Source organism: Labrus mixtus, chromosome 2 (assembly GCF_963584025.1).
Source record: "Labrus mixtus chromosome 2, fLabMix1.1, whole genome shotgun sequence".
NCBI classification, from domain to species: domain Eukaryota; kingdom Metazoa; phylum Chordata; class Actinopteri; order Labriformes; family Labridae; genus Labrus; species Labrus mixtus.
This window is the reverse complement of record NC_083613.1, coordinates 9,475,667-9,501,360: the sequence shown is the minus strand read 5'-3', so window position 1 is coordinate 9,501,360 and position 25,694 is coordinate 9,475,667. Positions and strand designations below refer to the sequence as shown.

The 25,694-nt window shown below is 40.5% G+C and overlaps 1 protein-coding gene across 1 annotated transcript in view; it reads right to left on the bottom strand.

Annotated features, from left to right (window-relative positions):
• The window catches only part of armh3 (armadillo like helical domain containing 3), a 30,662-nt gene extending 5,551 nt beyond the window's left edge, over positions 1 to 25,111 (bottom strand). Inside the window, exons 1-24 of the mRNA XM_061050622.1 lie at positions 24,985 to 25,111; positions 23,243 to 23,352; positions 23,080 to 23,136; positions 22,284 to 22,430; positions 19,007 to 19,114; positions 18,828 to 18,920; positions 18,663 to 18,737; positions 18,465 to 18,551; positions 16,850 to 16,906; positions 16,715 to 16,758; positions 16,141 to 16,201; positions 15,906 to 15,952; positions 14,102 to 14,177; positions 13,324 to 13,417; positions 10,940 to 11,041; positions 10,649 to 10,707; positions 10,323 to 10,388; positions 9,402 to 9,471; positions 9,111 to 9,171; positions 8,932 to 9,020; positions 7,020 to 7,102; positions 6,379 to 6,505; positions 5,654 to 5,729; positions 3,245 to 3,323 (exon numbers count right to left, since the gene is read on the bottom strand). Of these exons, the coding sequence (XP_060906605.1) occupies positions 3,245 to 3,323; positions 5,654 to 5,729; positions 6,379 to 6,505; positions 7,020 to 7,102; positions 8,932 to 9,020; positions 9,111 to 9,171; positions 9,402 to 9,471; positions 10,323 to 10,388; positions 10,649 to 10,707; positions 10,940 to 11,041; positions 13,324 to 13,417; positions 14,102 to 14,177; positions 15,906 to 15,952; positions 16,141 to 16,201; positions 16,715 to 16,758; positions 16,850 to 16,906; positions 18,465 to 18,551; positions 18,663 to 18,737; positions 18,828 to 18,920; positions 19,007 to 19,114; positions 22,284 to 22,430; positions 23,080 to 23,136; positions 23,243 to 23,344 (1,860 nt within the window). The 5' untranslated portion in view covers positions 23,345 to 23,352; positions 24,985 to 25,111. The remainder of the gene's footprint in view (positions 1 to 3,244; positions 3,324 to 5,653; positions 5,730 to 6,378; positions 6,506 to 7,019; positions 7,103 to 8,931; positions 9,021 to 9,110; positions 9,172 to 9,401; positions 9,472 to 10,322; positions 10,389 to 10,648; positions 10,708 to 10,939; positions 11,042 to 13,323; positions 13,418 to 14,101; positions 14,178 to 15,905; positions 15,953 to 16,140; positions 16,202 to 16,714; positions 16,759 to 16,849; positions 16,907 to 18,464; positions 18,552 to 18,662; positions 18,738 to 18,827; positions 18,921 to 19,006; positions 19,115 to 22,283; positions 22,431 to 23,079; positions 23,137 to 23,242; positions 23,353 to 24,984) is intronic.
• Between the last annotated feature and the right edge of the window lie 583 nt (positions 25,112 to 25,694).

Below are 25,694 nucleotides of genomic sequence, written 5' to 3'. Positions count from 1 at the left end.
TATTATTTATTTATTAATTATTTTATTATTTTGTGCGGACTGAGGTAATATGAAACTTGTCTTTTGTTCAGATGAAAGCTCTTTTTCTATCGCAGTCATTTCTCTCTTGCCTCTTTTCATAATTGACCTACATTTCAAGTGTTCTGAGACCAATGACGTACATTTTCTTACAAATGGCTTCTCCCAAAAAAAAAATTCATAAAAATAGAGTCATTTTGAAGTTGATGACAGCAGACAGAGGAAAGAAAAGCAGGGGAGAGATGGAAAATGATGTTGAACTGAAGGTCCCCAGTCAGACACAAAACATATAGTCATAGTCACATCATAGTTTGATTGAAAGCAGAGCGATAGAAACAGCTGACTAGGTAAATATATCCTGGTTATTGTTTTTTTTGTGGTTCTGCTCCATAATTAGTTCACTGATGTCTCCTAAAGGAACAGAAACTACTTTAAGTTTTAGCCAGCTGGAGTACCTGAGATATGATGTGATGAGGGCTGGGAAAAACAATATTAATATGTCAGTAACAGAACTATTTAGGTATATACATATTCCAACACAGTACAATGCCCTCCCATAACAAATATTTATACTAAGGTGTAGTGTGCAGAGCTGCAAAGGCCATTTATTTACCCCTGTAAGAGTTTGAAAACTTAGCTGCTAAACACAGTGTTGTCATCAAATCAGCACCAGACTCCCAATGTATTCATTTTGTGTTCACTTCTTGTTTGCACAACATTCAGAGTCACTGCAAGTTTATTTTTTTTAATCAATTAGCTAATTGAAATGTCCTTTTCTAGTGAATTAGCACAGAAAGCAAACATGTTGCACAGTAAAAACTAGTAAAGCAAACTTCTGTTCTGTCCAGGCAGAAACAGGTACTCAAACACACCGTCACACATACATATCACCTCATAACATGATGCACACACACACCACACATTCACACTCTGCACATTGCACTTTGACACCCTGGACACTGTACACGGTTTACATTTGATACATTTTGTAGATTTATATATTTATTTTAATCTTATCTTGTATTTCTACATTAACTGTTTACACGTGTAATAGATATTTTGAGTGTTTATTGCATGGCATTGAACGGCCTCTACATTTCACTGAACATCTGCATGAGCATGTGACAAATACAAATCTTGAATCTCCACTTATCTTTGCTCTGTAGCGAGCTTTGCTGATCAATCAATCAGTTTATTTTTATCGCACCAATTCCTAACAAATGTAATCTTGAGACACTTCTCTTTCTTAAATCAATATTGATTAGAAGTTCTTAGTTTTACCTTTCAATGGTCAAAATGAATAATTTGATTTTTTAATTAATCTTTAAATGTTTTAATGTTGCAGAAGAACATTTCTTTACACTAGTTTAGAACAAAGTCACTCTATCTGATGTGTGTAATGGGTGTTATATCACCAGTGGAAAATCATATAAGACCACTCAGCTCAAGTGTTAACTTCTGCCTTCCTTCCTTTGTTGTGAATACATCTAACTGATAAAAGCAGAGAGGTAATTGGGGAGTGTAATGACCAGATCCATCATTCTCTTATCAGCTTGTTAAAAAAACCAGACTCCTCCTGCTGTTTTCCTCTCCTCACCAGTTCCACATTAATGTTGAAGTTTTAAATGGAGCTCACACTACTTAGCCTCCTGCAACACTCACGTTTTGTGAAGGGAGACTCATTGTTTCTGAAGGTTTCCTGTTCCATAATGAATCAAGTCCAGAGCCCCCTTCACACAAGAACCCCTGATATTTTCCAGGCAACTCAAGATACTGGCTTTGGTTAAAATCTTTTTTTTTTTAAGATTTATTTTTGGGCTTTCCGTGCCTCCAATGGAGATAGGGCAGTGGAAAGAGCCGGAAATCAGAGAGAGAGAGAGAGAGTGTGGGGAATGACATGCGGGAAAGGAGCCACAGGTGGGATTCGACCCTGGGCCGCCCGCTTTGAGGACCACAGCCTCCATACTTGGGCGCACACACCGACCACTGCGCCACCAGTGCCCCAAGGGGAGGGGGAGGGGCTTCACTCTTACGGATGTTTTCAAACATTCACTCCTGAAAGTTTTGAACTCTCTGGAAGTACGACCTGATAACGAAAGATGCTGTAGAAACTGAAGATGGCGGATGAAGGGACAGAGTCTGACACTAATGACAGTTTTTTTCCCCTTGAGATTAATGATACGTGTAATTGGACGTACTCACAGTATAAACGGCTTGACTGTGAATAACCTTTCGTCAAGCAGAAAAAGAGTATGAAGCTGCTTCATTATGTGCACAACGATCGCACGAATCACCTGATATAAACATTTTAATCCCTGCCTGCATGTTGTGAATTGTCCTTAATATTCCCTGCTTGGTTTTCTCATCAGCTCCCTCCGACTTCATGCAAACATTTTAGCAGGGTGCTGGCTGGAAAAAGTCTGGGTAAAGTCGACGTCTAAAATCCGTCTGTTTACGTTTACTCATGCACCCTGGGTGGACATTTTCAAGATTTTTGTGCATGTGTGAAAATAACATTAAAGTTTTTGTGTCTGCAAAACACTTGTTACTCATATTGTGTCAGATCTGTGATCTGTTTGAGATTGGCTGTAGACATAAGAGAAACACAGACATTCAAAGAACATGACATTTACAGAATAAACACAAAACCACAACAGTTATACTTGTTTTTTTGTTAGTGACATCTTTCTTTACACAGAACAAAAAAAGGGAATGACTGCAAAGGTTAAGCAGATTATTATTAAATGTTTTTGCCTTTCAGTTTGTCCAAAAGTGACAGCAACTAAAACTGGTGTATCATAACGTGTCATGTACAGTATTAAAAGTTTTGTCTGGTTTATGAGCAGTGTCCTCTCGCCTGCCTGACCTGACTGTCATGAATCAGCCAGAGTTTTGAGCTCAGTGTGGTGTGTTAACAACTGCCCTCCTTGTCTCATCTTAATAAGTGATGTTTGAGTCATCTGTCTCTGCCACACAGCCGTAACTACTTCATAGATGAACACACTCTTTCAAAATAAAACGCAGTGAACCCCTTTCCAAACACTTTAAAGTACAGCATGTTCTCCATTATGCACTAAAAAAGTAATCAAGTTTTACTCTTAAAATGACAAGAGCGATGTCTCTGAGGATTTCGCCTAAATGGCCTCGAGATGTTTCTTAAGTTCATTTTTATTTACATGTGACTCCTCGTCAGTGTGTGAGAGGGCGGACAGTGTGTTGTTTTTACCTGCTCTTCTGACAGCTGGGAGATGTGGTTCACAGCAGCGTACGACTCTATCTTGGGGTTAAAATGGTTGATGATTGCCCTTTAAGAAAAAAAATAGAAGAGTTTCCTTTCAATCCAGGATCAACATTTTAATGCATAAACGTGTGCACACACAAACTTTGCAGACAAATGTTGTATTATAAAACCATGATTATTAATCTGCTGTTACATAAGAAAGGAGTTTAACAAAGAGTTTGGGCCACTTTTAAAAAATAATCATTTTCTATCTGAATGGGGCTCCACATGGGTTGCAGTTTCTACCCAGCTCAACTTAATAAGGCTTTTATTCTGCTGACATGGAAAAGATTGTCTAAAATATTGTGTAAAACAAGAACTGACAAAGAACAATGGAAACAGATTAAATCACGGTGATTAACTCATGTGAGATTAAAGTGTGCTGTTAAAGGAGCTCACACAAACACTTTCCTTACAAATCTCAGTGCATCACAATAATGTGTAGACCTGAGCATCAAAACAAGCTGCCTCTGAAGATCTGCACGTTCTTCTTTCATGCTGCTGGGAAAAACTGTTTCAGAATAATCTGAGCTTTTGTAAAGGGATGATGTCAGCCTGCCCAGTCATAGCCTGCAGGTTCTGCTGCAGTAACTTTCACATCTATTGTTATGATCCTGTATTTATGTTTGTTTGTCAGATATTGATGCAGCCATAAATGATTCAGTAAGCAGTGTTTATGAGCAGCGTTGGCATCCTTGTATGACAACAGCAACAAGGAAATTACTTTGTGAGGACTGAGTCAGAAATAGTTTTTCATGTTATAGTATTACGTGTTTACTGTTTTTATACAAACATTGAAAAACAGCCTCGTACTAAAACTGCAGAGTGTGATTCTAGAAAAGTCTTTTGGTATTTGTTCAGCAACAAACGACTGATATAATGTTTTCTAAGGGATTCAATTACAAAGCACATTTCTTAGCAACACCAGTTACATTTGACCCACTTATCTTAGGGGGCACTCACACTGGGCAAAGTTGTCCCGTACTGTGCTTAAGCACGATTACCCCCCTCCCCGGGGGCTCCAGGACTAACCGGGCCTGAGCACGGTTACCTCTTGTACATAACGTTGTAATACAACACATGCATGGCTTTATGTGATCATGAAGCGTGCTTAGTTTACAAGACTAGGCAGCCTCCAAAATAGAAAAAAATTAAAGGGACACACGGTCGATTCCGCGTTCGCACATCGGAGAACAACAGAGTAATGACAGCCTACGTTACTGACTTTGTGAACACTCCAGGATTTCTTGATAATGAAGGCTGTCCACATTGTGTAATCGTGCTTGTGCTCATGCATGAACTGCACCGTACCAAAACACACCTCTTCCAAGATCGCCAGGGCAAAGGAAGTGTACCGTGCTTGGGAACGGAACGGAGACCTCACACTAGTCAAACAAACTGGACTTTAGGGGTGAGGCGTTCTTAGGCACGGTACAGATAGCCTGGTTTGAGTGCGCCCTTACACTTTTATTCAATTCTACTTGATTTCTTTACTTGATTGGCAGTCTTTTCCAGCATTAGCATATCATTCAATAACATAAGATGCTTTATAACTGTAATCTAAGTTTATATATTTGCAGAACTGTGAGAGGGGAAGGTTTATTTTAGAGGTTGTCATATATCAGATAAATTATAGAGACAAATACGCAGAAAAGTCTCATTAGTGGTCATAAGGATGTCATGAAGTGTGGGCGGCCAGAGAACTGATGGGAGTCAAATAGAATTTGTCCCTTCATGCGAGTTCATTTCAACAGAGTCTCTGTGGTTTCTTTATACTTCTCTGTCTTCATCTAGTCATTCAAATATTACTCTTACAAACTTTTCCTCCCACTCCTTCCCTTAAACCCCTGTGACTGATTATTTAAACACTGGAGTCTGTTCGATTAGAAGCCCTGTGAGGGGGTGAATCTTTTGGGAGTATACCGCTCGTATGGGTTCCCTCAGGGGGCCTTCATGTCAGGGTGACCTCCGAGGATCATCTCCTCAGAGAAGATGGAGGATGAAAGAGAGATTACAGAAGGAATGGTAAAGCGGAGATATTGTACAGAATGTGTGAGTAGTACAGTAATGTTGGGTTGAAGTAGATAAAGGCTTAAAAAATATCAAAAAGAAGGACCTCGGGGAGGAAGAGGAGGGATAGAAGAAAGGCGGCAGATGAAGAAGCTAAATTACACTTCCAAAGACTTCATTCACTTTATTTTGACCTTTCAATTTGCAATTCTGCTCAATGCCTCATAACTCTTTTCTCATTCTTGGTACACTGTTCATGTTCCTTGAGACTATACGTGTGTGTCTGTGTGCGTGCGCGTGTGTGTGTGTGTATAAGTTTGTGTCAGTGTGAGTGTGTGACCTTACCGAACATTGACGAGGGCGTGTGTAACTTTACTGGCTGCTTCCTTCCACTGGCCCGTGTTGGTTGATACTCTTAAAACTGGAAGGCAAAATGAGAAGAGAATAAGATGCACACATTTCTTTTCATTACTCACGTTGAGGACTCATGATAACATTTATTTTCTTTACTGATGTATCTGTTAATTTAACTCTCAATTTATTCTCTTTATGAAATGTCAGTAAACAGCTTAGAATATCCACCAAAGTTGGGGGGGGGGGGGTGCCAGTAGCCTAGTGGTTAGTGCGTGTGCTCCATGATTGGAGGCAATAGTCCTCCAAGTGGACGGCCCGGTTTCAAATCCAAACTGTGGCTCCTTTCCCGCATGTCACTTTCTACTCTCTCTCTCTCTCTCTCTCTCTCTCTCTCTCTCTCTCTCTCCTCCATTTCTGACTCTATCCACTATCCTATCTCTGAATAATTTACAGTTGCTGCTTCTTTAAAACAAAGGAAGTTATTGATTTGCTGTCCTGAAGAGAAACTAAGTAGTTAGATACAAACACTGAATTACTGTTAGAATCTGAAATACTTAAATGTACATGAAGCTGAATTTATAATCCAACCTGTTGTAGGCTACAAGAACATCAACCTTACCCAATATTTTTCTTTCCCAGCTCCTATTTCTCCATGACAGCTTTTAATTTAGACTTACAAATGACTTTTATATAGAATACTCTTCATGCTAACATACCCATACAGTAGAGGTTGTCAAAGACCTGGTGCATTCGTACGATTTCGTAGTACAGCTCGTCGTAGCTGTTGGAGGTGGGCAGGAATGTGTCGCCGTATGTTATGAACATGTTGAACAAGTTCACTACCTGGATGAGGAGACACATTGGATGACAAATACATTGCACATCAGTCTTGAATTAGAACAACCAAACAAGAAAAATTTGGTAAAAGAAACAAACTAAAAATAGTTAACTGCGTCATTGTTGTTGAGTGTTATGTATTTTAAAGGCCCATGTAGGGACGGGTATTGCAAATTAGCTTAGGCTATAAATGCTAAAGAGTATGGAAGCGGCATACCTGCTCCATACTTGTCCCTATACAAATACACATGAAATAAATGAATACAATTCTGCGAACTCAGCATATTTTGTCCCCTCCGTACTACAAAGCTAACTAAATCTAATGTTAAAGCAGTTTATAGTCTGTGTATAGCTGGACTACGAGCAGCAACACTGACACATGATCTGTCTCTCTTATAACTGCAAGAAAAAACACCCATTAAAGATTGTACTTTGTCAAAACCCTGTGTGCGTGTGTGTGCGTGTGCGTGTGCGTGCGTGCGTGTGTGTGTGTGTGTGTGCGTGTGTGTGTGTGGCTCACCAGTAAGGCTAGATGAAAGATGTTGTGCTTGGCCAGCAGTGTGGTCTCATTAGACAGCAGGAACTTCAGCAGGTTGATGAGCGCTGCGCAGAGAGGGACATGCAAAAAGTCTTTAAATAATCTGTTGATAGTCAGCAGAGTCATGTGGCAGCAGTTTGCTTTCCTGTGTGTGTGTGTGTGTATGTGTGTGTGTGTGTGTGTGTGTGTGTGTGTGTGTGTGTGTGTGTGTGTGTGTGTGTGTGTGTGTGTGTGTTCTTCTTTTTATAAAGGCCGACAATAGAAACACAGGAGGGGGGAACCTTTCAACACCAAATCAAGGTCTTATGGAGGAAAACAAAAGCCATGTGCACAAAAACCTTTTACAAGCTCCAAAACATGAAAGCAAAATAACAACCTGAATGAAGATAAACGCGTCTTTCGCTTTAATTTGGCTTTTTTCTCTCTCCAGTCTTATATCAGGGCGTGTCATTATCACCACCAGGAGGATAGAGTTTGTGTTGCTCAGGGAATTAAGCTGATTATTTGTCTGATTAGCGGAGTGTGCATCCTAATGAGACTCAGTGCTAAGAGGCCGTTACAGACTGATGGATCGTCTCCTGTGTGTTGACCAGACTGAAAACAGGCCACCGGGATGTGTTGGCTTTCTTAAACGACTCATTATCCAATCTCAATGACACGATACATTTTAAAAACAACAGGTCTTGTGACTTTAGGAGTATAATGTCTTAGTTTAAAAAAAACAATTTTTTCAAGAGCCATTTATGATCCTCATAAAGCAGATCCCATGCACACTGAAATGTGTTTTCTATTCATGCAAATTATTTCGTCCTGAAACTTTAATAAGGGAAGCTATGAGGAGATTTTATTTCTGACAGTTTTTGTCAGCTCCTCCTGACACCTCCTGACAGCTTGATGCTGAAAAGATCTTAACCCTGACATGTAGCTATAAATCTATCTTATTCATTGTTGTTGCTCTGTTTGTCTCTATCCTTCTCCTTCTTCATCTCTCTCTATCCCACTTTCCAAGACCAGCACAGTTTCAGCAGATCTTCATGCACCTTTTAGTTGGTGAAGTTATGCCAGAAAATCCCACTCTGCCTCTTCAGCAGACGGCCTTTCAACATGAGTCGGGTTTTGCTCGAGCTTTCTGCCACTTAAAGAAAATGTTTCCTTGCCACGTAGCCTAGCGTTTTTTCCAGGCAGAAAAGTCCAATCGGACTTAAAGCTGTCTGTTGGCTCTTACTGACGTTGTTTCCTCCTTTCTAGATCCTTGCTGGAGTTGGACTTACTCTCAGATGTGCGTCACTTTGGACATGAATCGTACAGATGTAGAACACTGATTAAAAAAAACATGATGATGAACTTAAAGTCCTGTCGGGCTTCAGTGCACAGCGCTGTTTTGAGCTGAGGAGATCTAGCTCTTGTTCCAGCAGTAAAGGTCCTTTTCATTTTTCCACTTGGATATGATATTCACGCTGTAGTATGTCTACAGCTCAGAACAGTGTACCACTTTTTATTTCTTATAGAAAATATTGGGTTCCATTAGCAAAACGAAAAGATGAAAAAGAGAAGCCTCAAGTAAAGCATTATTTTTAACAATTAAAAAAACTAATAGAAATGTCCACCTCTTGTCCTGATATTGTTTCACTTGTTCAGCCATGTTTTCTTAATGACTTGACACAGAGTCGTACTCTAGTTGCTGTGGTGTCAGTAAAAGTCAACCCTAGGAGCCTCACCCCTTAAATTCCTCATCTTTTTAAAACTACAGCCCCAGCATCATACAGGATATTTTTGTCCTTGGTGCAGCGGACCAAAAGCAGGTTAGGTTCCTCAAAATGCTCTTGGTCCTCTAGAAAAAGTTCCTGCCCAATAATTCTGACTAAATTGGCCTTGATTAGTGCGGCTTCCTTACCTGACCAGAGCTCCCTCCAGGTGTAGTGTAATCTGATTCTGCACTTCTTCTGGTAGCACAGCAGTTTGTGGATGATCTGCACACAGCGCCTGTGCAGGAAACAAACACATGAAGCTGTGATGATGGAGCTAGTTGGTGGATGAGACTGTAAAACATGTGTGATGTCTATGTGTTCTCACAAGTATAAATCCATGGGGAAATCCTTCATCATGTGGGTGACAATGAACTCCACCATCAGATCTAGACAAAGAGGCACAGATGAGACAGAGTAAAGTAGGACTGATACAAATGTGCCAGAAAAAACACACAATGACCTAAGCAATGAGAAAAATCTGCTTGGCTGTGTTCTGCTGTGTCGCCAATTCCATTGGCAGTGAGATTAATTCAGAAAGTAAAATCGCTATTTTTAGGATTAGAACATTTCAAACATCAAAGTAAACAACATATATGATATGATTTTCTTTTCATACCTAGAACCGCACACACCAGAGGCCGTGAAGGGATGTTCTTGTCCACCGCTTTTTTTCTGTGTCTCATTGGCTGAAAAAAATACAGAATTTACTTGAGCTGTGAAATAGCAACGTCACTTATAAGAAGTGTAAGGAAATGAGAACAGCTCCTGCACACTGTCGTCAGCATAAAGCAAGACGGTGTGCGGAAGCTGTTCTCAATGTCTTTAAGTTCCAACATCCTCAGAAGCAGCTGTCACACATTGAGGTGTACAGAGATTTTTTTCTCCTTGTGTTAAAATTACCAAACACTTTAAAGTAAAGTGGGCTCGCTCAGGCAATTACAACCTGACACTTTTAGGACGTTTTTTTCCCCTGGGGAACATCGACCACCATTTAAACAAGGTTTGTCATCATTTTACGAGAACACATTTGTAAGACAAAAATCTGTGTTTTCATAAGTCTTAAAAGCTGAAGCTGCCACATAACATTTGCAACTCCTGTTGACAAAGTTTTACCTCTTATCTCTTTGCTGATCCTGTCCTGTACATGCCTATGTTGTGGATTTATTTTTTTTCAAAATCTCCTCCTGCTGTCTTTTAATGGTCAAAGGTATCACTCACTGTGAATCTTTGCTGTGGAAAATGTAATCAACGGCTGTTTTGGCAGCAAGCTGTTAATCATGTGGTCTGACACCTACCCATGGGCAGGCATTAAAAATTAGTATTTTGAAATAATCAATCTTATTCCTGATGTTCTTGCTTGCTTTTGTAGGTCGTATAGAGGCCTCAGTGTTAATTACAGTCTGTTTTGTAACCAGTAAAAATGCGTCACAGGAGCTCTTGCTGATAGGAAGGGAAATGTAGAAGATCACTTGTTACACTGTCATCAATAAATTAGTTGTGCTCATTTCCAATTCTCAACTTACAACATGAAACTCACCATTTTGTGGAGATTGACTCTGAAGTTCATGTTGTCATCATGAAGAAAGGCATCAGCGTACTGGTCCTATCACACACACACACACACACACACACACACACACACACACACACACACACACACACACACACACACACACACACACACACACACACACACACACACACACACACACACACACACACACACACACACACACACACACACACACACACACACACACACACACACACACACACACACACACACACACACACACAGGTGGAGTCAGAACAAAGACAGTCTCTGTGGTGGATTAAATGTCACAGCAGCGTACCTGCTCTTACCTCGGCTATGCAGGTGAGGATGATTAGGCACAGTCTGGCACTGTTGAGTCGATGTTCATCTGTAAACACACACATAAAAGGTGTTTTAAGAGGGGGCTAACTGAAAACAAACTCATGTTATAAAGTGTGATAACACCGCTGGATTTGAAGAGGAGATAATTTATTTGCCTTTGTGTTCAAATAAAACTCACCGAGAACAGTAAAGGACAAAAAAAGTGAAAGAATGAATAATTATAGGAAGGCAGAGTGACAGAGCCAAAGAAGGAGGAGGAGGAGGAAATGCATATTTACCTTTAGTGTCCTGCATTACAATGGAGGCATACTTGAGGAAGGTGATCAGAAGGTTGCTCGTCTGCAGGTTGGGATCTAACGGCAGCTCAGGGTTGTTCATCACTACGAAACAGATGTACAAATAAAACTTGAATCAGGCATAATCACTACTACTTTGAATAACACCAATATGCTCTCTAACTATTACGGAAAGGAGGGCCAATAAATATGTTAAGTACACAGAAAGACGACAACAAGCCAAAATTTGAGTCCCAGAACTGCTCAGTCTGTTATTTAAGAAATAATGCTGCCCCACATACCTTAGCCCAAATTCAAAGCAGACTGCCTATCACAGAGAGACAGGAGCGCATTCAAGCAAAAAACATCATTACAAAAGGTGATGTCTTTGTCCCGTTACTGAAGCTACTGTAGCTTTCTGTCTTGTCCAGACAGGCATCTTCATCCATTAAAGAAAAAAAATCTCTGCTCGCTCAAACATACAGCTTTGTTCCATGGATAAATGATGAAGGGGTCATCTCTATATTTATATCTCCGCCTGCACCCTTTAACCCAAATGTGTTTGCTTCATCTTCCAATCAGTGCAGAACAAAAGACTTCACCCTGTCAACAAACATGTCATTACAGGGGCTTTAATGTGGAAGGAAAAGTATGTTCCTCACGTGTGATTGTGTGTGTGTGTGTGTGTGTGTGTGTGTGTGTGTGTGTGTGTGTGTGTGTGTGTGTTTTTCTGGTTGAAGACGGTCCTGTGAGTGCTGAGGCTCCCATGACATGTGGTAATGCACGCAGCATGTCAAACACTCATCTGTATTTAAAGCTGTAGGTTAATATTTTATGGAGAAAATGACCCTTGGGTTTAAAGCAATGGAAGGAGAGCGAGCCAGATATAGAAACATGCACCTTTTAACAGTTACAGTGTGTGTGCATGCTGAATGACCTGGTTACAAACGCGTTTGCGGCAACATTCCTTTTAAAGAAATCTGGGGTGACGTACGTGTAGTCAGGTTTAACGTGATGAATATGAGTACTTGTGTTAGTGTTATAATGTAGCTGTTAAACTGTAATAATCTAGATTAGAAGTTTGCTTGTTAAGGATCTCTGTTGTATCACCTAACCTTTAAAATCTATTGAATATTTGAAAAGGCTGCTGTTGAGGGTACACGTGTGCCTCAAGGCAGGAGTGGGTGAGAGTCACCATGTTTAAAGGAACAGTTTTAAAAAATGCATGTTTAAACTGTTAAAACTAATTTGACTTGAAAGCCGACAAACCCTTAATCCCAAAACGCTGTTGCTCTATTTTCTGCCCCTTGAGTTTCACTTTGTCAGTTCAAATGTGGAACATATGTAAACATGTGACTAAAGCTGACCTCACGTCTCTTTGGCTCTTAAACCTGCAAGTTGAAAACTTATTGAGACCAAAAAAAGGTTGCCTCCAAAATGAAGGACTTTGAGGACACTGAAACATATTGGGGGAAATACTGAATTTATTATTTTAGTTTGCACTTTTGGCAATTTTGACAGTTTGTTCAGGTAAAAGGGGTTCAATTAAAGATCACATATTATCCTCCTTTTCAACAAGTTTAAATAAGTCTTGAAGGTCCCCAGAACATGTCTGTGGAGTGTCAAAAATCCACTCTGATCCTGTATTTGATCATGTCTACAAACCCCTCTATTTCAGCCCTGCTCAGAACAGACTGTTTCTGTGTCTGTAGCTTTAAATGCAAATGAGCTGTGTCTGACCACGCCCCCTCTCTGGAAGGGGATGTGCCTCTGGCTTTTTCGCACCATGCCCAATCGCTCACAGTGAGAAGGCAGACTCAGAGGGCAGAACAAACACCTAGCTGTGGGAGTGTCACCCACCTAGGGGAGGGGTTTCTGCCCCTTGTGATGTCACAAAGGGAAAATCTCCAAACGGCCTGTTTGAGCACACTTTTTCTGAAAAGTGGAGCAGGCAAAAGACGGCGATGATGGACAATTCTCATAACTAGGGGGTTTGTAGACAGACTTGAGACACATTAGTGTTAGAAAAACATGGTAGGCTAAGAGTGTTTTGCATAACATGTGAAATTTAAGATGTTATCAACGTTAACCTACACGCTTTTAATAAAGACTAACAACTAAACATATCATTTACATTCTTCATGGCCCTGAAACAGAGTTAAATTAACCCTGCTTCCTTTCATAAATTCACATTGCTACTAGTTTAATAGCTTCAGCTCAGCGGTCCCCCTCCTGAAAGGATTTGGTTCTAAAAACTTGCATGAAGGCAGTCAGAAAGAACCCAAATATAAAATTGAAAACCTCAAAAGCCCATATTCAATGCAACAGACACCACATCCATGTTTCTTACAGCCTGGCTCTGAAAAGTAAAAAAGGGATGGACTTACTGTCTAGGGAGGGCGGGGTTGTGCCAAGCGGTGTTGTAGGTGTGGTTGGAGTGGGCGTGGTAGGTGTAGTTGGGATGTCAATCTCTGGATGGCTCTGTTCAAAAACCAAATAAATACGTGAGATCATTAATAGTGAAAGGTTATCCCAGCACAGGCTGGACAGGAGAGCTAGATGAGGACGAAGGAAAGGGATTCTGGATGAGGAGCCTTAACTTCAGTTACAGCAACACGTGTCAGCAGAATGTTACATTGATCATTACGACTAATTTAATTTAGTGTTGTCTCTGTGAAATAATTCAACATTGCAAAAAAGCAGCCACGTGGCTGAGTGTCCTCCTGGGAAAGTTTGCGTACTGTGTTTTGAAACACACACACACACACACACACACACACACACACACACACACACACACACACACACACACACACACACACACACACACACACACACACACACACACACACACACACACACACACACACACACACACACACACACACACACACACACACACACACACACACACATTTCCGATATTGGGGTGAGCTGATGTGAGAATGCAGCAAGAAATATTCAGGATAATTCACCACAGTGTCCTGTCCTGTTGTAGTTTTCAGGTAACCCTTTTCAAACCCGCAATCTCCTCAGAGAATGAAAATTATTAAAAGAATGTGGGTGTGGTAGGCGAAAGATTTGTTTGAATGGAGTTTGTTTATATTTTATAACTTCAAATAAGGTGAGCCCATGTACACAATGAGAAAAAGTCATAAATCTCACCTGTGCTAACACCGTGATGAAGTTGCGGTTTAGGTGCACTGCCTCATACAGCGCCAACAGAATGGCCTCATTTGTCCTGAGGAAGAAAAGTAAGTTTGAGGTTAGAGTCAACTCACTCATTTAGAAAATAAAACCTCCAAAAGTTCACACAACATTAGATGGGGCAGGAAGAAGCTCCACGCTCTGATGAAGCCGAGCTCAGGGAAACAAGTGGAGGGGCAGTCTGGTGTTTAAAGTTATTAATAATTTCAACAGCAGGTCACTCTTTTAATTTCCTGTATCATTAACTACTGCACAATGTGTGCAACCACTAATACATCATTTTACATTCAATAGTAATGTTTATAACTGATTTCACATTAAAGATGTTAACCACCGCAGTACACTGTGAAGAGAAACAAACTGTTTTAATGTTGCCACCCCAAACTTTTTCAGGGATTTAAATGAAAATCTAAAGTAGTCAAAAGGACTGATACATTGATGTTTAGAGCAGCAGCGGTCAAGCATTTTAAACAGTGAAGAGCGAGAGCAGCGTTTACAACATGATGGTTTTCATGAGAATTTAAACTTAAACTCCTGATTGGTTGATAGGTGCTCTTAAGCACAAACACACTCCTCTGCACAGCCCTCCATAAACATGCCAGACTTTATGTGACAAAGCTGAGCACAGGATTCATCAGTTCAGACTGGAGCTGGCCTTTGATCTAACCTCAGTCAATCAACCTGCCAATGTTAACATCCACGAGACAGCAGAGAAAAGGGACTCATACAGCCTTGTATGCTTTTTTCCCATTTAAAAGATTTTTGGTGAATGGACTTGAGCTTTTATAGCACTTTTCTAGTCTGACTACTCAAAGTGCTTTTACATCGCAGGTCACACCTACACATTCACACACTGATGGCAGAGGCTGCTATGTAAAGCCATCAGTATAAACTAATGCCATTCATACAACGCCAACAAAGCAGCAAGAGCAACTTGGGGTTAAGTGTCTTGCCCAAGGACAGTTCCGATTGTCTGGTTGAGAGATAACCGACTCTACCACTGAGCCACAGCTGCACCCCCATGTTTAAAAGATGTTTATTAGACGTCTATGACCAATGTTGCAAAGACTTTCAAAACGGGTTAGTGTGTCACCCTGACGATGAAAATGAAAATGATAAAACAAGAGGTGAGTTTCTGACATGTTGATGGTCAAAAACAGGTCTTGGATGGACCGACCTGATTTCACCTTTTTTTTCAAACAAATTTGAATGTTGAATTTCCAGTTCTCACATTTCTCTGTGAGTGATTTGACCTGGTCATGAACCTGTAGTGGGCAGTTTGTGATGTCTTTCCTTGGTCATACATGATGATTGCAAAGGATTGTTTTTTTAAAGAGTCTTTACATCTTCAAGGAAAACTCTCCTCATTGTGCTTTTTTCCGTTCTGCTTTGGTGTTGGAAGACGAAACGAGTATCCTCTTTTTATTCTAGTATTTGCATTGAAGTTCAAATTTTGTTATAATAAAAAACTCAAAGACCAGAACCAGGGCATCCAGCAAAGAGTAACTCTGAGAGGAAACATTTGAACCAACAGTCTCAACTGTTTGATCTCATAAATGTTTCATATTGACTCTTTCTGGTTATTGGTTACGATCATTTGCCTTTAAAATAAAATGAAGCTGCACCTTGAGCCAATCAAATTTGAGCCTGTGCTTTAACAGCTACGGGCTCGAGTAAGAGATTATGCAGGATTTTCTCACTGAAGTCGTAGATAACAATGCAATTAAGTTTGACTGAGAAGCTAAGTTCACTTTGCACTTACTGCACAGAGAGTTTCTCGTCAGCGTCTGCTATAAACATGCTGCCCACCTGTAAGCAGAAGGAACAAGCTATCAGCAAACACTGATGAGGAACAAGTTGCTCCAGCAGCCACTTTCAAACTGAAGATAAAGCATTTAAATATACATCATAATAATAATACATATAGCACTTTTCTGAATACTCAAGGACACTTGCTACATCTATTGTAAAAGTTGAAACTGTGTATAACATCCTACCATACTAGTGAGGGTTGAAAAGAAGCCCCCCTGGTTCTCCTCCTCTTTGTCTTTGTACTGCCTGAGAGGAGAAGGGAAGATCGGAAAAGGACAGAAAGTGATTAAAACGAGGAGAAATGAAATGAAGGCAGGCAGGGCCATCCAGCAGCAGAGACAGAGATATATGATTCCACTCAAACAACACACTTGTAACCTAACACACATTTCCATAACATCTACTTCTACTTGCTGCTATTTATTATCGGAGGGGCATTCGGTTTTAACACAAAAACAATGAACTGTACAGAGCCATCATCCATCACTTTGATGCGTCTATTGACACAGGCAGACTTCCCAAACAGCATTTTAATTTCCAAACCTCTGCCTCATCTAAAAAAGAACATAACGGACTGACAAAGGAAGCTGTCGGATATAAATAACCCAAAGAAGAAAAGGGACGTTTTTAGTCAGGAGAATAGAAATAGAACATTTGTGGGAGACATTAAACTAAACGGATGACTCTACCGCCTCAGCCCGCCATGCACCACATGATGAATAAACATGTTTTTGACATGCAGACTATTTTAGATCTCACCTGTTATATTCTGTCAGAGCGTGGTGGACAACCATCCCCATTCCCTGAGAGAGGGACAAAAGTGTTTGAGTCAAGCCCTTCATAATCAGCCTGACACCACACTGGTTACTTCAGATTGTGCAGTTATGAACTTACATCGAGGGTTGGCTCATCATCCACAATGGAGAGCTTCACTATGTACGGATTCACAGACTTACAAACGGAGGAAAGGAGTCAAATCAGAAGCAGGTAAAATGTAACACAAATACTGAACTCAAAACTTCACTAATAACCGTTATGAACTGTTGATGAGAACTAAAGTTAATACATGATGGTCTCTTATATAAACATGCAAGGTCCATTAACGCCACTACTTTATTGTTAGTTGCCAAGAACATGACTTTGGCCCCGTGTCCACCAAGCGCTTTTTTACTGAGCACCTGCGTCTTTTTTCAATTCTTTTCAATGAGGAGATAATTTGCAGCAGCCGACAGCCGTCTGGAGAAAAAGCGCAGCGCACAGCATCTTTTTTTAGAGCGCTCTGCCTTTGTTGTGCGCCCGCTACAACCGCTCAAGTTGAAAATCTTTCAACTTTTCAGAAAGGCGCTGTTGACGTCACCGGCATGCAAGATATTCCCTGTAGTGTAGCCACCTACGGATCGTGTCTTGTACCCACATCCTGCTTGCTCCGTGTCTGAACGGGAAATAAACGATCTAAAATAAAAATTATGCAGTAAAAAGTAATTGAGCCGTTTCGGTCATACAGCGGCTGTTGTCAACAGACTGTTGTCATAGAGACAGGACGGATGTTTAGCGCTTTTCTTCAGAGCACAAACGCTTCATGCAAACACTCCCAAGCACACATCCAGCGCTTTTCTGCCCAGAAAAAAATGCTACGTGGACACAGGGCCTTCATGATTATGCAGGACTGGTGTGCTTGTGGATAATATGAGGACTCCATCTCCAGGAGTTTGAGAGTTTTTTTTCAGGCTGCAGCAATATCATAAACTGTGAAAGTCGCAGAAAAGTTAAGCTGTGTTTTAAACATTTTGAAGCCCACATTCTGTCAATGTTCATCAAAGGATTCTTCTTCTACTGTTGCTTTCTTTGCCTACACATGAGAGTGCACCCAAAACCTCAATGCTCATCCTTGTATCCCCTCCCCCACACTGCCATTCCTATCATTCCAAGAAATTACCAAAGACGGAGGTGAATTGGAAGTCATTTTAGAGTGGATGTTACTCTCAGTCATTTCATATAAATAAAAGGCCAGTCTGTGTCTTTGCTACCTGAGGTAACTAGGTAAGATATTTCTCAAAATCCCCCTTTGGAATTCACTTTTAATTTGTACTCACACTTTGGATTAAGTATAACGACAGTTTTTGCATTAACAAGCACACATGAGTTCCACTATGTAAATGTAAAGGCCAAAATTGTCATCATAGCACAAACTCTGTTGCTTCATCAGCTTTTTCTCTGTGGTTCTTTTTATGTCATTTCCTGCCTCCCGCTGCAAGGTGCATGTGTGTACAAGCAACTCAAAATTTTTAAGGGCAGTCATCCTGAAATGTTCTATCTATATCAGATAAAGATGTCAAGTTCAGAGTTCATAGAGACGACAAATCTGTCCTGGATATTCTGCACTAAGCAGCACAAATGTTAGTTTCTAATGGCAGGAAAGGTGGACATTCATCAGTTAAAATGCTTTCTAAGCCTCCCTGCTTAGAAAGGATTTTCAATAGACAACATCATTTGATAAATCTGCAAATACCTCATATTTCCTGTAGTTGACCAAAAGGGCCAGGAGAACGACAGCATCATAACCATGCTGCCCTCTACTGGATACATCTGACAGAATCTGAGAAGGAGAGAAAGGGACAGCAAATATGATCACAATTGGAAGAAAGACTGTTTTAAAATTAAACTCCCAGAATCACAAAAGACTCAATGTCTTCTGCTCATCACTCACCTGCAGAATGGCTTCAAAGATGCTGTTGATCATCACATATTCCAGGATGGTGTTCTGACTTATATTGTCTGTTACCTGTAGACACAGTTTTCATATTAGCATTCCCAAAAGCCGAACACATTATAGTTCATCTTCCTTTTTAAAAAAATATATTTTCTGTCTCACCGTCACAAGACACAGGAGCAGTTTGAGGCACAGACTCTTGAGACTTTCTGATCCGTCTCCACAGAGAAGGCTGTCCAGTCTCTCCATCAGGTCCTGAGGGACAAATCACATGAATAACGACAAACCGTTTATCTCTCTACTTTCTTTCTTCCAGATAGTCCAAACACACACACACACACCTTCATCCTTTGCTCAGCCTTGTCAAACCCCATCAGCATGTTGATGATGTCAAAGCCGGACGCAGACTTGTTCTTCTGGTGAACCCCTCGGAAAAGCGCACAGAGAGTCTGGGGAGGAAGGCAGAGGAGTAAAGTGACAGCCAGGAAACTTGAAACAAAAAAGCATTTCACGCTCAAGTCTTCTTGGCAGTGTATTGATGACACTAAGAAGACCCATGAACCCTTTTAGGCGAGACATTTCACTACAGTTACAGTATCATCTGCAAGCTTCTGATTCTTCTATTGTGTCGTTAAAATGACTTCATCTTCGGGGGTAAAGCATTGTGATCCTCCCAAAGTTGACCTATCTGCAGGAAGTTTTGGGCATTATGGCCTAAAGTATGTCGCAGATTACACACCACTTATAGGATTTATTCCATAATGATTACTGAGTGAAATACATTTTAATCTTTCTCCTTCTTTCTAATCTATGTGTATGATCACAGTAAGGGCTGTGGTGATGAAATACTAATATACTGTATTATACACCAATCAGCTATGACTAAATGCCCACCTGTCTAATATTGTGTATGTCCCTCTTTAGCCTCCCAAACAGCCCTGACCCGTAGATGCACTGTGTGTTCTGAAACACTGTAGCTCTTCTGTAGTCTTTGACATCCTTCGCTCCCCACGCACATGTACTGCATGTGCTGGTACTTCCTGTTTTATTCTTGCTGTTCTCTTGTTTTTTTCTGTATCTTGTACCTCTGCACCATTGCAAATGAGGGTTCTCCCTCAATGTGTTTTCCGAGGATTTAAATAAAATAAATGATGACGACATCAATGAGCCTTTGCCACCAATAACCCTGTCACCAGTTTTCTTTCCTTGTACCACTTGTGGTTGGTTCAATGACCACTGCAAACCGGGAAAACCTCACAGGAGCTGCAGAGTTTAAGATTCTATGACCCAGTCGTTTGCAATCACAATTTGGCCCGTGTCATAGTCACTCACATCCTTACCCTTGACCATTTTTCCTGCTTCCAACATATAAAGTTCAGGGGTCTCATTTGTAAAAGAGTGCGTAGAATCCATACTAAAAATGTACGTGCGTGGGGCGCTGGTGGCGCAGTGGTTAGTGTGCGCGCCCCATGTACGGAGGCTGTCGTCTCAAGTGGGCGGCCCGGGTTCACTTCCCACCTGTGGCGTCTTTCCCGCATGTCATTCCCCACTCTCTCTCTCTCTCTCTCCCTGATTTCCGACTCTATCCACTGTCCTATCTATCCATTAAAGGCACAAAAAGCCCAAAAAAAAGCACAAAATGATTCAGATTTATAAAACCGTTCGTACGCACACTTCCACGCAATGTTCCCTTTATAAATCACGATCCAACTGGAAATGTGCGCACGTAGATTAGTCCCATGTTCCGCCCTCTACACGCCCACATTCAACCATAAACGGTCAATGCAAAGCAGCTCGTGAATGAAAATGCATACAAACAAGGGGGCAGATCAAAGGTTTCCAGCGCTGGATCCCGGAAGTTTAGACAAAGAAACAAAACTTTCTGACCCAGAAACAGAAGAGTTTGTGAATGAAGTGGAGGATAAAATGGACATATCAGTAGTTTACTGCAGCAGGAGGATCACAAACTGAAGAAAAATCAGAGAATGACACCACGTCGCTGCTGCATTCACCCTGTCCTATGTGCCAAAACATCCACCGTTCATCATTACGCACGAGAATATCTGCAATGTTTACATGTTTACGGGACCCACACTGACTTCTTCATATTGTCAGAGTGCTCACGTCAGTCAGCAGTCTGCCTCACTCTATCATATTAGTCATCAAAAGTTTGATCAACGAACAAAAACGTTTGATTGTTGGCCCCTTTTTTTCGTGGGAAACTCCGTCTGCTCTGTGACTAATTATGAGGATAGACCTAATGATCGTTTCAGAGATGCCCCGGCTTAATGTCCACACTTGAATTATTTACAGAATAAATACGTGCAGCTGATGAAGATGTGCTGAGTAACGAGGAGGCGAAATGTGTGAACCCACCGCCGTGTCTCTGTGCACTGAGGCAGGCATCTTTATTAAAACTAAATGATAAATGATGATAAATGCACGATACTGAAAGATATTAATGAAAACTGGTGGCTCTATGGTTTTTGTGTTAGTCTAATGTTTAACTGTAATCAGTGAGTACAAGTCCAGTCCTCTGAGGTCCGTCCGGGATAATGAAGGCGAGACGGCGCTGATGCAATATGTATGTGGCGGACTTATATTTTTTATTTTTATTTTATGTTTATATATTGTCATAATGAAAGTTACTTATCGGAAACGGCTCACTACATGCGCGATCATAGCCTAAATAAAACCGTCGGTTTGAATGATTATGATGACGTGGCTCTGTCAGTAAAGTTTGATATTTAGTGAAAAAAAATGTGGAAGATACATCAATATATATCTGCAGGCTTCAGTTCACCACTTCACCGTCTGTGTCGTCAATTTCCCCTGCCTCCAAAATGAACGTACGCCTGGGTCACAGTTTGCTTACCGGTGCGCACATTTTACCGTCAGGTTTGTTTTTATAGATCACAAACTTTGCGTGGGAAAAGGCGTACACCAGTTTCAGACCCCATTTTGTGCGTACGCAACGGTTATAAATGAGACCCCAGGACAAGATGTTTGCTTGCTGCATGAAATATTCCACCAACTACAAGCGTCATTGTAACACATGATCACTATTATTAATTTCACCTGACAGTGTTAGTTATGTTACGGCTGATGGGTGTATAATCCTCTGACACTGGCAACTCATCTTTTTTATGTAAAATGCTACCTACTTGATCTGCGAGTATTTTCACCAGAACACCTTCTTCACATATTACACACCAGGGTTAAATGATTCTGCTAATGTTATCAGAGATTTTAAGTTGTTTTCAGACAGCTCTGTCTTGTACAACTCACAGAACCACACACTTATCCCACATGCTTCTCTGACTCTGTATGAGATGCTGGAATAATTTAGCTGTGTTGCTGCTTTTATGCGTCACAGATCAAAGACAAACTTTACAGGCAGCAGTGATTTGCTCGAGGTTAGAGGCTTCACAACTGAACCACTTTCAGACTAGTGAGGTGCTTCTTTGGAAACAAACCCCAAACTTTTATTAACGGTAGCTAAGAACTCTTATGTAACAATTACCTACAGGAGGTGAGTGAACGGTTTGCTTTTTAAAGGATGTCATAAATCACAGATTCCAATTAATGGATAAACAATCATCTATCGGCAAACTCTACCTGCAGAGCATTGACCACTTTGATCTGGTGCTCCTCTCCCAGTGCCTGGACACAGTGGTGGAACAAAGAGTTGATGTTGTCCTGGATCCGCTGAACCTCCTCCCCGTCTACACTCTCCAACTTTGACTCTAAGTACTCCAGGTTCACCTGAAACATGGTTGAAGGACATTAAATAAGGATGTGATGTAAAAAATCTGTTATTGATGGTGAAATGACATATTTAAATACATTTTCAAAGACAATTTCACAATGACCTTATGTCGAAACAGCCTCGGCATAGACAATTAGAAAGGAGAGGAAGCAAAGCAGCTGCAGTCTAAATGCTCAGATCTCTAATTCCTCTTTTCTCTCCATACAGTACAATATCTCCAGGCACATTTATCTGATGAATATGAGGCTTAATGCTGACTTTTTGGCCATGCTGTCATGATGCCTCCATATGACGTTTTTAAAGGCCAAACTTGAACTGTAGACTTGTAACATTTGAGACGAGCTATGACAGCTTGCTGCTCTTCTACACATAGGAAGGGCCTCATTTTGATGTATAAACAATATTGTGTAAATAATATACACACCTCCGACAATAACAGATGTTCAACTTACTGCAAGCTGAATTCAATATTCTTAATATTTTAAAATTTTAGCAGAATCTCTTTAACTGATGTGGAACATCTGTCTCTGTTAGCATTAATAAACAATAGGCATCACTTTGAATACCAAAATAACCTAGTGAGAGTTTGTACTTTAAACACAAAAATACATTTCGACCCAACTGTGTGAGGCTTTTTGACTTTACCTTCATTAGAAACAGCTCATCCCAGAAGCGAGGGTTGTTTTTGGCTGGATCTTCTTTCTAATTCACAGAAAAAGACAGGTCTTCATTTACACTGTGTGCATAAACTTTTTTACAAATTCTCAATTTCACATCTTCACTAACATTCTCCCATTGTAGTACTCACCGCAAAAATCTCATCATACATCAGCACCACCTTCTCTTTTAGGGGTTTCTTTGAGGACGAGGTCCTCCGCAGCAGCCCCGCCTTCTTCTCCACCTGAGACATGACTAAGTCTGAGGAAAGACACAAATAACGTGGCATAAATCACTCAGATTTCTACTGATCTTTGTGATTGGATTCAATAAAAGATGAGAAGAATATTCCATACCTATGTTGAACCCAATAAATCCATTTCAAAACAACAACAACATTGGTTTGTTTGTCTCTCAGTTCTTTTTAACAAGTCCATTACTTCCTATTGAAGGTATAAATTACAAAACATTGAATATGAAATTTAAAAAACACAAAATAATGATATTATTAGAGATTAAGTGCGCAAGTGTGTTGTTTACAGCACAACACGTGTAGAAAGAAACATGTAGAATTTACCAAATATAAACTGCAAGATCCATATTGGTCATTGTTTTGTTTTGGGGTTTTTTTTTGGGGGGGGGGGGGCTTTTGTGCCTTCATTAGAGAGACAGGACAGTGGATAGAGCCGGAATCAGGGAGTGAGAGTGAGAGGGGGACGATATGCGAGAAAGGAGCTACAGGTCGGACACAAACCCAGGCCGCCCACCTGGAGGACCACAGCCTCCATACAAGGGGCGCGTGCACCAGCCACTGCACCACCATCTCCCATATTGGTCAAAAATACATATCAACCTGTGCAACAATTTACCACATGGATTTAGTTAGTTGATAACATTGAAGTTACCACAGAGGACTAGGGTACATCAGGCTGGTGCTACACACACAATGGATCTATTCATTGATGTTTTCTATTACTAAGCACTGAACACATAACCTGTGAGTTTCACTGTAACCTCTACGCCTGTCTGAACACATAACCTGTGGGTTTCATTGTAGGCTCTACACCTGTCTGAACACATAACCTGTGGGTTTCATTGTAGGCTCTACACCTGTCTGAACACATAACCTGTGGGTTTCATTGTAGGCTCTACACCTGTCTGAACACATAACCTGTGGGTTTCATTGTAGCCTCTACACCTTTCACACACTTCATGGATGATACTCAATAAGGTGAACAAGACCTGACACTTGAACGCATCACAATGCAGTCTGAATCATTATTTCACTAATAATGACGAGGAGTTACTGAGCTACTGACGTCACGATGTTAATCCTCTGCTGACCGTCACAGAAAAGTGACGTAACGAGTGAACGTAAACCTTAAGCTGACAGGGGACAGAAAACACACGTTTGAGTTATTAACGTAGAAAAGGCGTAAACACTTAAAGGCTATTACATTAGAAAGGTGGTTATAAGCTGACACATTTGTAGGCACATGAATGTAAACACCTCTCTACCTGACTGTAGGTTGGGTTGGGCTGCTAGCTCTTTAGCCGACGTTAGCTACCTGACCTGTCGTTAGCTAACCGGGTTTGACTACCATCAAAACAATGCTAACAATAACGTGGTCACGTTGATAAGCACTTCTGTATCAGCAGCCAACACTAGATGAACACTTAATGTGTAAGCAGTCAGCTTATGCAGCTTAAATCTAACAATGTGTTCAGCTTACGAAGCTAATGCTAATGCTGGTATACAGAGCTAATGTGTGACAGAGGAGGATGATAACACTGATTTATCTTAAGCTATCTAATAAGAGTTCAGTTATTGACAGCAGTGCTGTTTTTTATATCAAGGTAGCGTCAGTTTAGTGAAGAGTGCGTTTTTCTCACCTCAATTGAAGCACTAAAATGTATGTAGTAAATGTGGTTCATGAATCCTGGTGACAGCACTAGCTTGTGTTAGCATCGTAGGTTAGCATAGTGCTACCGACAGCCTCTGCAGGGTCCTAGTGCCCCGCGGGTCACTCCTCTGCGGGGTTTAATGAAGGTCACTGTAGAACTATAAACCGCATTTTATTATTTTAAACATATTTGCCTTCAACAAATCTATAAACAAACGGATTCTCAATTATTGTATTTTAATCAAGGAGGGTTGCTATGCAAAGACAATTAAGATGTTTATTGCCATTTTCACAGGTACAGGTGCATTGGAAATTTGGTGCATTTCTCCTAGAGTCAATTCTACAAAAGTGGAAGAGCAATATTAAGGATAAGAAAGCAGAAAAATAAGTAGTTATATATATATATTACACAAGAAATATACACTGTACAAAAACTATACACTTTTATTTAACTATAAAAGTAGATTATTTAACTTCATCCTACACCCTTTTTCGAACATGGACTGGTTCAGGAAAAATAATCGAGCCACTACAGAAAGTATGCTTTGATTGCTGTTTGCTTTGTTTGTAATGTATAGTTTTATTTTATTTTTTAAAAAATGAAAAAAAGAGATAAAATACAATGGAATAAAATATGTTTTTCTTGTCCTGAGAAGTTTGTACAAATATGATTGCATATGATATTTTTCACACACTGAT